Source organism: Xiphophorus couchianus, chromosome 4 (assembly GCF_001444195.1).
Source record: "Xiphophorus couchianus chromosome 4, X_couchianus-1.0, whole genome shotgun sequence".
Classification (NCBI taxonomy): domain Eukaryota; kingdom Metazoa; phylum Chordata; class Actinopteri; order Cyprinodontiformes; family Poeciliidae; genus Xiphophorus; species Xiphophorus couchianus.
Genome location: NC_040231.1, coordinates 16716861 through 16733267, shown reverse-complemented (window position 1 = coordinate 16733267; position 16407 = coordinate 16716861). Strand labels below are relative to the sequence as shown.

The following is a 16407-nucleotide window of genomic DNA, read 5'->3' as shown; positions in this document are numbered from 1 at the left end:
TACAAGACATGCAGCAAATTAGATCAGTAATTCATAAATCAGAAGTCAAAAATGAACAACTCTGCACAGTGGAGTCTAGGTTTCCTTTCAGGAAATTAAAATAAACAAATGTTAAAATTAGAAAAATACCTTCATTCCTTACATGTTTACAAAAAAGCCTGAAACTATAGACATATTTGTTGTTGATGCTGTTTGTATCGGCCTTTGAAGCTTGTTTAATGTGTGACCAGTAGTTGCCGGTTATGAGTTTGTTTCTTGAATGCAGCTTAAAGGTTTCGGGGAACGCCAGAATTAGATGGTATCGCTCTGAGAGCTGAGAAGAGCGCCATGCCCTGACACTGTAATGCTACCTCTGCTGCTGTTTCTCTAATCTGACATAATTTGGCTGATTCGTTCTTTTGTAGCTCTGGAGGCGGACGGCCAACTTCAAACGGAGGAATGTGAGTTGGAGTGTTTGCAGTGGTTCTGGTGGTGGTTCAGGTCGGGAGAAAAAGCTTTCAGCAGCACAACACGCTGATGCTACCTCACAATTTTAGTTAGACCTCCGCTGCTGATGTCCAGTAGGATTCGATGGGATTCCCCTTCATATGTTGGATGTTTAATTGTCCCTATTACGTCTCACACATGCATACTGCAGTATGCATAACCAACATGATCACCACGTAGTGTTTTACTGAGATGTTTTCTGGGTTATTTGTCTCTCGTTTATTCAACGTCGTCTGTATCAGGTTTGGGTTGGTGTTGAGAGAAAAGTTAATGTCTCAGGGTCTGTGCTTCCTTTTTGTTTTCTGCAGTGAAACTGGTTTAGTTTAGTTCTCACTGTGCAGGCAAAGCGACGTCCTGTGCTAGGACTCCATCTTGTGGCATAATCAGTACCAGCAAAAAAATTACAATTCTATAAATACAATATATATAATAATATATATATATAACGGACCCCTTTGTTAATTCTATGGCTTTGTATTCAATATATTATTATTAATATATTGAACTTAAACAGCCACAGAACGACATAATGTTAAGCTAAAATGAATAATTTTAGCTTAACAAAAACGAAAAGAGGATTTGTAAAAAAAAAAATTAAAAAAAAGTGGCACATCACAAAACCCCTGAGTATTTTTGCTAAAAATGTTAAAACCGTAGAATTTTAAGGGATCTACTTTCCTTTTACCATATAGATTCCATTTTGAATTGAATTTAGACAATTCCCTGCAAAGGTCTGGGCACCCCTGGTTTATTTATGTTGCTGAGAATATGGTCAACAAGTTAAAAGTTGATAAAATCAGATTTTTTTAACACAGTTAAGGCATATTTTTATTTTTATTACCCCAAAATACAACCAGTGTTGGGGTACTAAACTTTATTATTCATTTTTTTCCAATGCCTGTTGTCATAGTCATCATCATGAAAGCCCAACTAATGGAAACTTTGTAGCTTTATAAATGTTTTATAAATGGTCATATTTAAAAACATTTTTTTAGAATTAGCAGCCTTTAGCTCACTCCAAAGCATTTTACTTTTCTGCATATAAAGCTATAAATTAACAGAAAGTTGTTTTCATTCATAATGTAAAATAAAATAATAAACAAGCTCTGCTTACTTTATCATGAAGATCCAAAAATTTGCTTGGCTACTTTTGGTCTCAGGTGAATTTGGTGCAGCAGGTAAAGCAAAATCCCCCGTTTGACGTTTTTATCAGAAACTAGAAAAGGAAAAAAGGTTTGCTGTGGTTTTAATGTGGAATTACATCTGCACAGATATAAACTTGGCGAAACAAAAATCAGAATAAACCTTTTCATCCTATTCAAAACTGAGCCACAGGAAACAAAAGTGTACTTGGAGAAATAATTGTACAGAACTTTATAATTTCTCATAAAATATCTTAACACTAATGATCCTAAAATACCTCACAATACAGATATGAAGGTTTTGTTATGTCTTGCACAGTCCTACAGCTTCAAAAGGGAACAGAGACTAAATTTTAAAAAAAGGTTTTGCTTTATTCCTGTTCCCATTTCTGTTATTGTGAAACAATAAAGCTTAGAAATAAGAGGTGAACTCTCCTGGAATGAAATGTTTAATAAATGCATGTCTTTCTGAGACATTAAGAACAGGGGTGCCCAGATGTTTGCATGCTGCTGTAGTTTGACACATTGAATAAATATGTGCTATCCTGAGTCACTGCAGCGCAGGGGCTTTAAATATTTCATTCAGTGTCCTCCAGCAGGCAACTCACCCTGACTCAAGAGCTGGTTTTCTCTTTTTTTGTTTTGTTTTAAATCAGGGCCCACCGACCTTCAGCCCACAGACCTCCACCAGGTGGAGGACGGCCGAAGCCGGTGCCCAAACCCAAACCCCAGGTGCCCCAGTGCAAGGCCCTGTACGCGTACGACGCTCAGGACACGGACGAGCTCAGCTTCAACACCGACGACGTCATCGATATCATCAAAGAGGGTGAGTGTCTCTAAGAATAATGAATAAAAAATGACGCCGTCGTTTCCTCTTTCATTCATTCGTGCCTGACTCTGTTTGAGCAGACGCTTCCGGATGGTGGACGGGACGACTTCGCGGGAAGCAGGGACTTTTCCCCAACAACTACGTCACCAAGATCTAGTAGCTGCTGGTTGTCAGGGCGGCGCAATGCGCCTGTTGCTCCCCCCCCTCTGCCCCGCCATCCCCGGCCTCTGAGGGGGGCGCAGAGCCTGCAGTCGGGGAGAGGAAACACTGTGAGACTCTTCTTCCACTACTGCCTTACAGTCACCGAACGTAACGCTCAGTTACGCCACCAGACCAAACGTCCTGTTGGGCCAAAGATGAGGCTTTTCTCCAAAGACACAAAGACCGCTGGGGTCTGTCCCCTCTGAGTACTGAACAAACTATTTATTGTATTTATGGATCTCTGTATTCCCTTTACTTACCGTGTTATATCTTTATAGAGTGTTTTGAAGCATTCAAATGAAATCGGCTAAATCTCTGGGACCAGGCTGTGATTTATTTTTTACTTTTATTTCCACTATGTTGCTTCTAGATGAAGGTTGAAGGAAACTGAAGTGATTTCAGTTTTAGCAGGAATATTTATTGTGATGCAGACATTTAACAGGCATGTAAAGAATCAAAATGCTGAATGAGGATTTTTAAAAATTGAATGACCAAAGCAGACTCGTTTTTTTTTCTTTTTTTTCTGATTCTGAGGGCATTGCAGTGAGGTGGAGTATTAGCTGGTAAACCTCCCTCACTTTTTATTCTGCTTTTGTTCTCTAATGACACCAGTACGTAGCCTGAGCGTGAGGTCTGTGGTGTATTAGCACTTTATTGGGACAGGTACTACCTTGGACACAGATGGCGTCTCACGTTCACGTCACGGCCACAAAGCTTTGTCAGCGAGGGACGGATTGTGACGAGCAAAAGCAATGAAGTTACCTAGTTACTGAAGAAAATCATTTGTTTACATGAAATTAAGACAAACAGGCATTTTCTGGATCTCATTTCTGTATATGTGTTCTAATGCAGGAGCGTACCTGTTGGTGGGCAGAATTTAAAAGGATTTCTTTGTGTTTTTACGCAAAGACTGTATGTTTAGTTTCTCCTTTTTTCCCCGTTTTGAAAAACACAGAGCTGTTGTTTTTATTTCCAGTTCTGCTACTTAGTGTATGGGTTTATGTTTTGTTAAGCTGTTTTTGTAGCTGCTTCTGGTTAATGTTTCTGCACATCTTTTGCGCTGCTGCCGCAGTCCTAACACGCATTCCTTAGTTTTATTTCAATCCTACGACCACATTATGCTGTAGTCAGTGAAACCTGCTGGGACTTTTTCATAAAACTGCATCAATAAACATAGTTTGGTCATGAGATTGGTGAACAGATCCTTTGTGCAATCCACACTAGTAGATGAGTATTTTAATTAAACTTTGTAATACTGCATGAAAAAATGCTTTACTGATTTTTATCAGATTTCTTTCGTAACTCCTCCAGATTAACATTTATATACAGTATATCAAGCAAAGCCAGGAGTTTCAATAAGTGACGCTTTAGTCGGGTTTTTCAGACATTTAACGCCCCCTGCTGATCATTAAAAAGAATGCAGTTTGGGATAAATTCAATAGTTAAACTCGGACAATTATTTATTTCTGTTGAAATAATAGCCACTTGGTCATTGACAACCTTTACAACGAGGTAAATACACAGAAGGTAATTTTTTAAAGAAGAAACATGGTGCTGTTTCAAGTTAAGTGAAACGTGGTAGAGTGTTTAGTGAAGCAGGATATTGGCTGCAACTCTTGGACTCCTGTAAAACACTCCTGAACCAGACAAAACGTCAGACACATCTTACAAGGACTAAAGAGAAAAGTTACCTAGTTACTTTCCTAGCTAACTAGAAAAGTAACCAGTTACCTAGTTACTTTTACTCACTGGTCCAAAACCCTCTTTCTAGATGAACGTACATCTTTACTCGCCAACCCCCTTTTAAATTTAAGGTAAGCTTCATGTTTCTGCAGGTGTAATGGCCTTTTTTTTCTATTAAAATTTTGTTTTACTCTGATATGCAACAAGTTTCCTCACTTTGCCTGGAAAAAACTTTAAGGAATTATTAAAAAGACACAATTCTCATTTTTATTTCTATGTATGCAGTGCAGCAGCACAAAGCTGTAAATAACCCTAATTACTTTGTGTTTTATTTTCAAGGAGCCAACAGTCCTTGTAATTTTTAAAGTGTGTTTTGTGACTAGATGTGAAGGCTTTCTGGAGACTTTCATTGCATTTGTAAAATTGTTAGGTGCAGGATGTAAAAGAAATAAAAAATGTCAGGCCCTAAAAACCCTACAACACCAAATGTACCTATATATGTATATATATATAGGTACAAATTATGGAAAATCAGTTCTTACATTAAATGTTTTTTAGTCATTTTATTGGCAACGTACAGACAGGAGGAACATGCTCTCAGAATGGCAGCCAGTGGAGGTGTACTTGGATCAATCCCAGGTGAGGCTGTTTGCTGCTGCCTCACCCGCTGCGCTTCCGAGCATTTGAATGGGAAAATGCGAAAATTCAGCGATTTTGAAGAAAGATTAATCAGAATTTGTTAAGCTAAATGAAAAATTATTTCCTTCAGTTATTCATCTAGTTTACAGAGTTCAATAAATTTGAATATCATTTAATCCAGGAATTAAAATTGAAGAAGTGAACTCGTATAAAGATCCATATCACACCGTGATATTTTCAGGCGTTTCCAAATGTCGGTAGATATGGTTTTCAGCTAATGAAAGACCAAAATGCACCTTTAAGAAAACTAGAATATTACATGACGTTTTTTTTGTCCAAAAGTTTTAAAGCAGGAATTTCAACCAGTAGAAAAATCTGTGCATGAACCATACCGGATATGCACTCAGTGATTGGATTGGGGTTTGTCACCATTACCCCCAGTACGTCGCGCTTCAATATAGCCGCTTCTCGGATCAACAGTAAGCTGTGGCAGGATGTTAAGTAAATACTATACATATATGGCAAGCCGTTTTAACATAAATTCGGTTTCGTCTGACTATCCGCAATTACATTCCAGATATCTAAAATTGCATTTTGACTAGACCAAACTACATTCTGACTATCCGGAATGGTAATTTAAGATATCTATGGCAAGCCTACTTTCTCCTATCCAAATATACATTTAAGATATCTTGAATTATGTTGTCATTTAAGATATCTTTAATTAGAATTATGACTAGTCAAAACTAAAATTGAGATATCTTGAATTTACTTTATGACTAGTCATAATTTAATTGTAGATATCTGAAATGTGTATTTCAGATAGTCAATAATTCATTGTAGATATCTTGAATTGACGTCTCCATACAAGTCAATGGTAAATCTGACGTCATTTCGACCAGTCAGAATGTAATTAGAGATATCTTAAATCGCTAAAACGTCTAGTCATAAGACAATTTAAGATATCTGGAATGTAAGGGCGGCAAAACCGAATTCATGTTAAAACGGCTTGCCATAATACGTAGCGCCCGCAGCTTTGACCTGAACAAATTAAAAAATGGTGTTTACTGACGGAAAGTAAAGCTTTAAATTATGTTCATACGCAATGTTTATGGTCGTCGCCATATTGGAATCCCAACTTAACCGGAACACAGCTCTGACGTCATACCCAACTGCGAGTTCCCACTTCCGAGTTAAGTTCTCTTAATGATTGCGACAGCCATATTATGGGCAAAATAGAATATTTCTGTATCTAAATATACAGAATCCTTCATATGCGATATTAAAACCTCTGAAAAATATCACAATTTGTTTTTGATTTAAATGCTCAAACACATTTGAATGATAATCTAGTTTTGAGATTTTTATTTTGTATGATTTGCTTTGTGCGTTTCAGCTACAGTGTTTTTTTCAAAAATAACACATATTAATATATATGTATTTTAATAAATATTAAGATGCATTAAAATGGAAAGCATTACACTCATGATCTGGGGAGAGAGAAGAGAAACAAAGATTGTTTTCTGTCCCTCAAATTCATCAATTAAAAAACACCTCCATCAAAACATTCATTCAAATAAACATCAATCAAAGGACTCAACAAGAGTTATCCAAGTTTATTAATATTATTTTTCAAAACTAATATAAATCCCACATAATATGATCCTGGTGCCTTTAAGTCAATGAATGCATGGATACCTGCTTTAAGTACTGCATTTCAACACTCAGCTCAAATATATTTTTTCCTTTTTTTCACCCCTCATGATCATCACATGGCCTCAGCATCATATTCACTACTAATCTACCGTTTTCTCTCTTGTGCAAGTCTATGCGAGTGAGTTAGTCAACAGTATTAGTGTTTTTCTTTTCTTTCCACAGCATCCAAGATGGACGCTGCTGCTCAACTACAGAGAGAGACAGAAAGGGATGGTGGCGAAATCAGTTAGAAGTGTGAGAACAAACAGTAAATCTCAACTTGAGCTGTGTTTTTCCCCTCTGAACACACACACACACCCACACGCCCACAGGAGATTAAAAAGTCAACGCCACTGCCAGTATCAATTTAACAGCATGATCACCAGTTTTCAAAACTCTTCAACACTCACAGGCCTGAGATCATCTCACAAAAACCCTTAGTTAGGCTTCGCACGTCTGTCTGCGGGAAGAACCCCGACGGAATAAAAAATGAGAAAAGATTCACAGCAGTTCCCGACAATCGCTCAGTTTGGACACAACAGTCAAGAGAGGGGGTGTGACATTCTTTTTTTTTTGCTCCCTAAAATACATGGGGATGGTGATGAGGGTGCTGTCGCCCAATGAAGGTGCAGGAGGGTGGTGTAGTCGTAGCAAAGCATGTGCATATTCTGGGAGTGAGGTGAACCATGGAGCTGATTTCCACTCTAGAAATACTGGGTGTGCACTAATACAGCAGCTGATTTGTTAACATATTTCCTTAGTTAGGAATGTCTTGATTTACTTGGAAGAAAAAACAAAAACAAAAAAAAGAACATCTTTCACTAACAATCCACATCTGCTAAACATAAACTAATCAATACAATGACTGGTAAAATGAATCCTGCAATGTTTTTTTTTTTGTGTTTTGTTTAAACTGAAGGTTGACATTCTATTCTAGTAAAGCAAGGCATTAGGTTTACAGAAATGCATCTTTACTAGAGCAGTTCCCCTCACCTGCAACTCGGCGGGCTGTGTTAAGCCCACGTTATATGTGCAAAGAAATGCATTGCAAGGAAACATGCAGAGAAACAAAACGAAAATGACACTTGAGGAAACAATCAAAAGCTACATAAAAGCTTCATAAATACAATAAAATCTTAAATCCGTAATGGAGAAATCTAGTTGTTGTTTTACTATGTGAGAGCTGGCACTCTAGGCTCGATGCTTTTTTGTTTTATTTTTTATTTTTCCTCGTAGTAGAGCTGCGCAGGTAATTCGTGCCATCTTTGGTTGACTGCAGTACTGAAGAGAAAGTTAATATGATCTGAAAATAAACTCCGAACAAACAAAAGTGTTGTTGGGAAAACAGCATCAACTCTCGGCAGACAGCTGCGCCTCAATGTCCACTCTGCAGATGGGGCACTTCTTATTGGTGAGGAGCCACTGATCCACACACAGCTGGTGGAAGAGGTGCATGCACGGCAGGCGCCTGCAGGGGAAAACACACGGAGATCACTTTTAGAGCTTCGAGATCTGACCACATCTCCTGGAACAGTCACTGCAGAAAGCAAACTTTCTCTAATATGGCGAGAAAGGAGATCATTTCATCAGATCAAATGACTCAATCAATTTTGCAAAATGAAATTCTCAATATAAGAACAACCCTGAGACGAAACCATTCAGATGCAACCGAACAGCTTATGCTGCTGGTATCCAGGTGTCTAGAAAACAACAGTGTTTAAAACGGTTCAAATATCATAAAGCGAAGAAATTTAAATGTACTTATAGGTTGGTTTTGCAAACAAATTACACTTTACAAAGCAGCGGCATGTAACAGGGTTCGTACACTATTCAATTTAAGTTTTCAAACTTTCAGCACCAAGCTTTGGATATAAAAACAATACAAATAAACAGAAGAAGACAGTTTAAATTCACTATTATATTATATAATTTAATACTGTTATTAATATTCTGCATCTTGTGATATTATTCTACATTCCACAGCAAAAATTTGATGTTTTGAAATGTCACTCACACACACCTGACTGGTCCGAGAGTAAAACACTAATTAAAATTTTAAAAGTCTGCCAATTTCTTTAAAATAAAAGCCAAACTTTATTGTAATTACTCAAATCAATGAATCCCTGAGATATTAGGAATAATAAATATTCAAAAATAAAATAAAAAACATTCTCATTTGTGATTCTAAGTGACCTAAAACAAGAAAAGTTTAGTCTGATTTAACTTCAGACAGACAGAAAATAAATGTGTCTTTCTATTAAGTGTATGAAAATATCTGGACCCAACTGTAAATAATGTTTTCCAAATTTACATTGTACTTTACTACAAGACTGTGCAGGTTTAGTAGCAAGCACTTCCACAGACTTTATAAAGGTATGAAGCATTTTCCAAGCATTGAAAAAACCAAATTGACATTCAAATATTTTAAAGAATTTCAAGCACCCTGGTGTAATTCGCACCTGGTGTAATTAAGATTCTGTCTGAGCAGCAGGAATCGGGAATAAACTAGGAAAAACAAAAGGTAAACCGTACACAACCTCAAATTTAGACACATCAGCCTTTCTGCCAACAGGGGGCAGCGCCTCCTCCGGGAAAACCTGAGCCTGTGCCAAAAAGCAGCTCCATGAGGCCGGTAATTTTAAGGCACTCTGGGACTTTTCTGCTGATTACCAGAACTCCTTTGGGTAGTTTTTAGAGAAAAATGAAAATCCCGCTGGACGGCAGGAAACTGGAACGGCTGCACCTGTCTCCCCACCTGTGTTTGCGGGCTCACAGACACGCCCCTCTGAACGGATAATTGAACACATTTAAAGCTGTGAGAAAAAGGCAAGACAAACTCCCGGGAGAGGGGAGAGCTTTACCTGACATCCTCCCCCTCCTCCAGTATCGACAGGCAGATGGTGCACTTCTCCTCCGTGTCTTCATCAGCCCCCTCATCTTCGTCTTGCTTGCCGTGCAGCTTTCTCTGCCGGGGAGAAACATTTGGAGACATGAATTTTAAAAGCAAATTCTCTCAATAAAATCACTCAAACTGCTCAACTAAACTCCTAGCATGACATCAAAAACAAATGGCTTAAGCCCCATAACAGTAACTTTTGTTTTTTTCTTGTTTCAACAAAACAAACTTGAAATTTGGGAACAGAGAGAATGGTCATTTGGTCCTGAAACAGAAAAGAAAACTTTCTATCTCTAGTCTCAATGCTAAACAAATCAAAGTAATCCAAATAATAATAATAATAGTAATTTAAAAAAATAATTAAAAAAAAAAAAAAAAGGTATCAGCCGAATTTCCCAGCCCCCAAGGATAACAATAAAATCTAACGTACATGTGAGCAGAGACATGTTTCCAAATTGATTTGTTCGTTTTGATTCTCACCGATTCTGGGGTTGCGTGCATATTTTTCCCAATAGATGCCCAAGCTTCAGGGGTTAACTGTTGGTCAATGTCTCTCTCCAACACCTTCTGTATTGGGTGGCAGGGTGTTAGATTGCTTGTTTAGGTACATTTGAAAACCTCTAAGGAATCTTCCCCCCGCCCCAAACATTATCTTCACGGCTGCAATCTCTGGTAAAAGACACTACAGTGTTTTCTAAAACATCAGAGCACAAAAGACCACTGCGCACTCTGTCCCAGAACGCACTGCAGCAGACATGCACACGGTATGTCCAACATGTTGAGAAATTGTGAGACAGAATGAAACACTCTGAGCAGGTTTTACCTTCTTGTACTTGTGTGGGTAGGTGCACCTCTCTATGGTTCCCTGAGAGGCTCCTCGATTCACAGTCCCAAGTCGTTCCTCTAAATGCAGCAGGTCCTGATGGAGACAAACGGTTCTCAGCTTCTCCTTCAACAACATCACTGAGAGCCTGAATGGCCGTGTTTGCTCAGCCAGGTAGCACAAATAATGACAAAGTGTCTTCTCGGTAGCTTTTAAAAGATTCAACTTTAAAAATTTTAAAATAAAAAATTACATTTTTTAGATTTAAACCTCAGCCTAGGTTCATTGTACTCAGGGTTTTTGCTTTAGAGTAAGTTCAAGTTGATTTTAAATATTTTTTTACAATATGTGTTTTCTCACAATAATTGTACTTTGTGTAAATTTTCAAACTAAATCCAAAATTTCTGTTTAAATTCCCATATGTATTGCCTTTTATTTGTTGTTGCTTTCTGTTACTTTTTCTTGTTTTATCTGATCTAAATGCTTTAGATGTGCTGTGTATAAAAAATGCTCAACACAATAAGACTGGATGATTGATTGGTTTGCAATCTATGTATGAAAAGCAGGTGAATATAATGGTGATCACATTGAAAGAACTAAAGTTTCTCATTTTACATTGCTTTTCTTAAATTTTGTCATGCTATCATTGTTCAGAATTAAATGTACAGCTGCTATATGTGAAAATATAAATGATAAATATGTGAATAATATTCTCAGAGAGCTACATGAGTCACAAGTTGCAAAAGACTTTTATCATAACACTGGAAGCAGAATAAAGTAATTATATGGTTAGAATATACTTATTCACCCCTTGAATATATGTAAAAACTTGAGAGCTGAATGCATGTACATGTAAGTATGTGTAATTTTATTTTACCTTCTCCGTACAAATTACTACATATTCAAAAACAACTAAATAAATAAAAAAAATGTTTGCATCTTGTTGATTAATTAACTGTGCATCACCTTTTAAATGTGCTCTGTACATAAATTTGACTCCTGCAGCTTAATATTACGTCGAGTCGTTTTACAGATATTTAAACCCTTTGGCTACTTACTGCAAAGATGTAAGCTGATACCTAAAAAGCCTGAACAGCAATGAAATATTCTGAGATATTCTATAAATGTTAAATAAAGACTATAAAGTTTAGACACAGCAGAAAAGCTAGCCTCAGAAATGACAGCTTTAGCTCACCAGTTCAAGTAATTTTATAGCATAAGAGAAAAAAACACGCACACTAACTGACTGTGTACATTTCTTTTTAAAAAACTGAACAAAAATACAGGTTTTGGAGTCATTTGCATTAGATTTGCAATTTGCCCGACTCGTTTAGGTTTTTAATGTTTTTTTTAATGACAGGTCTTTTGTGTCCCATCATTATTTGATTCTGCAACATGCAGAGATAAAACTGCTTATGAAGCTTTTAATGTCACATCTCACTTAAAATATATTAGAATGGGCCAAGATTAAGTTTGTATATCAATTATACATTCTTTATTCAATGTTTTTCCTTTTCAATCTTGATCTCTTATTAAATCTTTTAAATAAGAGATTTACTATTTAATAAAATAGTAAATATTTTCTAAGATATGGAGTGATTTTTTTTAACAATAAGTACAAGAAAAGTACAATAAGGTAAAGACACCAAAAAATTAAAAAAAATAAAATAACGCTGGTGATCTGACCTTCACCTCAATTGGCTCCACCAAGTTTGCTGCTTGTTGAAAAATCTACATTTTCTTCCCTCTAATGATAACTAGGCGTCACCCTGACAATAACACTGTAAACACTTTTGCCATTTAAAGTTTCGGTGAAGTGTTACAAAATTGAGTCGCATAGAGGAAGATATAAGAAGCCATTCAAAGGAAACAATTTTCCTTCCCATGTTGAGGCACAGCTGCGGTTTATTGTGGGTGTGAGACAGTGTTGTATAGTAACGAAGTAAAAATACTTCACTACTTTACTTAAGTATATTTTGGAGTACTTCATACTTTCCTGGAGTATGAAGATTTTTGATGACTTTCACTTTTACTTCACTATATTTCCGAACTTAATTGCGTACTTTTACTCCGATACATTTTCAATGTGTGGTTTAGTTACTCGTTACAAAAAAGCGAGAGAGAGAAACGCAAGTGTTTTGACCCCACCTACTGATTAGCAAGTAGCAAGCAGGCTACCGAACAAAGTCCGTAGCCTACTTGCCTGGGCTTGTTCATCACCTCCAATAGGATACACCTTCTTCTTCTTCTTTTCTATTATGGCGGATCACAAGCAACTTTAAGGTGCATACCGCCACCTACTGTACATGAGTGTGTAGAAGCATTACTTCATATCTATTAAATTCTATTTTTTAATTTTATATTCTTAAGATAAATAAACAATGCTTTCCTTACTTTGTGAATATCTGTTATGTTTCCTTCATTTCCTAATATACCTTTAAGATTCCATTCATGCCCCATATTTCTAACTATTCTCTTTAATTCTTCCCTTTCGAGTTCATTTGACTTACAGTTCATCAATACGTGTTCTACATTTTCTTTCTCTCCACATCTCTCACATTTATCATTATTTTTCCGCCCTATTTTATAAAGCATGTCATTTAAGTAGGTATGACCTACTCTTAATCTACTAATTATTATTTCTTCTCTTCTGTTTCTTTCATTAATGCTTCGAATTTGAACTGACTTTTGTACTTCATATAATCTTCTTCCTTTCTTATCTTCATTCCACATTTTTTGCCATTTCTTGATTTCTTTACTTTTAATTAGGATACACCTGTTTCGCTTCTCCCATTAAACACAAAGCAAGTCTCGCAATCAGTAGCAGTCACATGGAAATTCTATCTTACAAAAACTCCCCGTCCAACTTGAAGAAACACATCGAGGTAACTTCTTATGAAATGGTTATAATCCTCCTGTTTCAGTAACTATAGCTTGGTCACTAGACACTACTGTATTGTGAAACGTTGACCATAAATGAACTTTGTTTGGCATTGTTTCAGTTCCATACGTGGTGTATTTAGCTTAGGCCTAATGTTGACTGTAGCAGGCTACCTAGACTCCTCTGTTCAAGGGGGGACAGAAGCCATAGCGATAGCAATTTAGACTAAATTTAACGAATATAGGAAAGGCATGCAAGTTCAAAACCAGGTTTACAGATGCCAATAAGCTGCATTTCCCTCCCAATTCTTTTTTTCTTTTGCATAATGACCAGTTGTGTGCACCACCTACTGACTGTAGCATTGACTGATTCACTGATTTGTGAAGTAGAGTAATCGTAACAGCTCTTTTTCTTCATGTTGGCTGCATTTTCTGTACTATTTATTTTTCTCATTTTCAGCACTGACCTTACTTGAAGGGAAAACTTAAGGCTTACAAAAACTTTGTATTTTCTGTCCTGGAGGGTTTACTAAGAAGCTGGTTCAGTTGTAAAGCAGGTTAAGTTAACCTTGTGCTATAGGTAAAGCACCTAATTTTCTTAACTAAATGATGCCTGCAGGTATATCTATTAGCAGGTTTAATTTTGCCTGCACTTGGTTGTGTACATTATTTTAAGTGTATTTGACACGTTTACCAAAATATAAAAAATGTCATTCAAACTGCATTTGCTTTGTTTTACTTTTTACTTGTACTTTTCATTACATTACTTGAGTACATCCATTTTTACAGTAATTTCCATACTTAAGTACAAGAAGTTTCAGATACTTTAAGACTTTTACTCAAGTAACATTTCAGTCAGTGACTTCGACTTTTACCAAAGTCATATTTTGGAGAGGTACTTATACTTTTACTTGACTGTGAGATTTCAGTACTTTATACAACACTGGTGTGAGATAACAGGGAGGAAGAATAGCAAGAAAAAAAAAAAATAGTTCCTCTTTTTTTATAAATTTATGGTTTCAATCGCCGTCTGTCATGGATTGTGAAATCTCAAAGTTAAGGATCTGCATCGTCTAGGATCGAAGACAATTATTTTAGTAGGACAAAATGCTAATTAAAGATGCTAAAAACAAATGTTTCAAATCCATCCATCCATTTTCTGTTCACCCTTTGTCCCTAATGGGGTCGGGAGGGTTGCCGGTGCCTATCTCCAGCTACGTTCCGGGCGAGAGGCGGGGTTCACCCTGGACAGGTCACCAGTCTGTCGCAGGGCAACACAGAGACATACAGGACAAACAACCATTCACACACACACTCACACCTAGGGAGAATTTAGAGAAACCAATTGACCTGACAGTCATGTTTTTGGACTGTGGGAGGAAGCCGGAGTACCTGGAGAGAACCCACGCATGCACAGGGAGAACATGCAAACTCCATGCAGAAAGACCCCAGGCCAGGAATCGAACCCAGGACCTTCTTGCTGCAGGGCAACAGTGCTACCAACTGCGCCACAAAGCGTTTCAAATGTTAACTCCAAATGATTGTCTTTTTTTTTCCTTTGTCATTTTCACACATGGTGGGACATGACCTATGCTCCTAATATTAATAAATAATGTTCTCGTATTATACAGTACAGACCAAAAGTTTAGACACACAGTTGTGACCCAATTTCTCGTCAGAGACTGAAAAAGCTGATAAACTCGCCTCATTGGCCTCCTCATCATCATCATCTTCATCATCATCTGTAGCTGAGTCACGTTTTAAAAGAATGGTAAAAACGGACACACCCAGCGCCACCATCAACTGTTTTGTCACCCTGGAATCAGTCTTTCGAGTTTGTGACACCAAACTGAGTCTGCATCACAAAATGGAAAGTCTAAACCTCACTTCTGGTGACAAAGTTTCACAAGTACATGAAAAAACAGGACTCAGATCACACAGCAAGCTACCAAGCACTGAGCATCCAATTTGCTTGTATTTAGTGACTGGATAAAACTAGCTAAAATTAGAGTTGATGGGACTGAATGCAGGGGTGTGTGTGTGTGTGTGTGTGTGTGTGTGTGTGTGTGTGTGTGCTTGTAGCAGAGTTGGATTCTTTATCTTCAGCTTTAGGAAAAGCTGATTTAGCAGCAGACAGGTGCAGTTCTCACCTCGTAGGTTCTTCCAAAGCCAGTCATTCTCGATGAGATGTACCTAATGTGCGGGTAGGTCACTTCAGAAATGCCAGTAGTGTGCTGCAGGAAACAAAGACAGGCATATATAAAACATTATAACAAGTCCCTGAAAAGCACTTAAAGTGGAGCAAAAATATTGCATGTAGCTTAAAAAGAGACGTTGAACTTTTTAACAAACATTTCCAAATATCTGATGTTGAAAATTTTATTTATACATTAACTTAAATTTTACATTAATTTAATACATTAAGTATTACACTTAGTTTGTGTAATACCTAAACTAGGTATTAGACAAATGCATGTCATTTTAAAAATTAACTAAAATGTTTTCTGAACGTATTTCAGTAATACAAAATTAATTTCTTGCATGATAAATTAAAACAAAATCAATAATTTCCATTTACATTATTTATAATTTTCTCCTTTTTCACTTTTTTTTAAATTAACCTATTAGTGAACACAGAACAAACATTACAGACCAACAACTTATCTCTGTCTACCAAAAACTGGTGCTTTAGTCTCAACTTAACCTTTGTTTACAGAGAATTCATAATTAATTATATTTGTTGTTTCTGTTCTATTTATTTTGTATATTTAAAATGTCTTACACTTCCAAAGTTAAATATTTATTGGAATTTAATGTTTGTTGATTTTTGAGAATGTGTTACTGCATTATGATGTCATTACCATTACTTGAAAATGGTCTCAAAACAATATTATCGTTTATCACAATAATTTCTGGGACAATTTATCGTCCAGCAAAATTTCTTATTGTGACCGGCCTACCGTTTAACAACGAAGGCAACAGATGTGTATATATGAAATTATAAAGCAAAACTGCAAACTAAACATGTTTTACATGGAGGTCAAGGGCCCTGGTTTGGTTTTGTTGAGCGCAGACTTAAAATGCTTTATGAGCTCGAATTAATTGCAAATGCATAATTCATGAGGTCTGACAA

The 16407-nt window shown here is 36.7% G+C and overlaps 2 protein-coding genes across 5 annotated transcripts in view; one reads left to right on the top strand and one right to left on the bottom strand.

Moving 5' to 3' along the window:
• myo1ea (myosin IEa) overlaps positions 1-3844 on the top strand; it is a 52842-nt gene extending 48998 nt beyond the window's left edge. The window contains exons 27-29 of one of the 2 annotated variants that reach the window (XM_028014756.1): positions 405-440; positions 2285-2454; positions 2538-3844. In XM_028014756.1, coding sequence (XP_027870557.1) covers positions 405-440; positions 2285-2454; positions 2538-2614 — 283 coding nt within the window. In that variant the 3' untranslated portion in view covers positions 2615-3844. The remainder of the gene's footprint in view (positions 1-404; positions 441-2284; positions 2455-2537) is intronic. The other variant, XM_028014757.1, reaches the window with a different exon arrangement.
• A 2732-nt stretch (positions 3845-6576) lies between these two features.
• Positions 6577-16407, bottom strand: part of rnf111 (ring finger protein 111) — a 33947-nt gene continuing 24116 nt past the window's right edge. For 2 of the 3 annotated variants that reach the window (XM_028014513.1, XM_028014514.1), the window contains exons 11-15: positions 15425-15508; positions 10395-10490; positions 10052-10138; positions 9537-9640; positions 6577-8143 (exon numbers count right to left, since the gene is read on the bottom strand). In XM_028014513.1, the coding sequence (XP_027870314.1) occupies positions 8026-8143; positions 9537-9640; positions 10052-10138; positions 10395-10490; positions 15425-15508 (489 nt within the window). In that variant the 3' untranslated portion in view covers positions 6577-8025. The remainder of the gene's footprint in view (positions 8144-9536; positions 9641-10051; positions 10139-10394; positions 10491-15424; positions 15509-16407) is intronic. The other variant, XM_028014515.1, reaches the window with a different exon arrangement.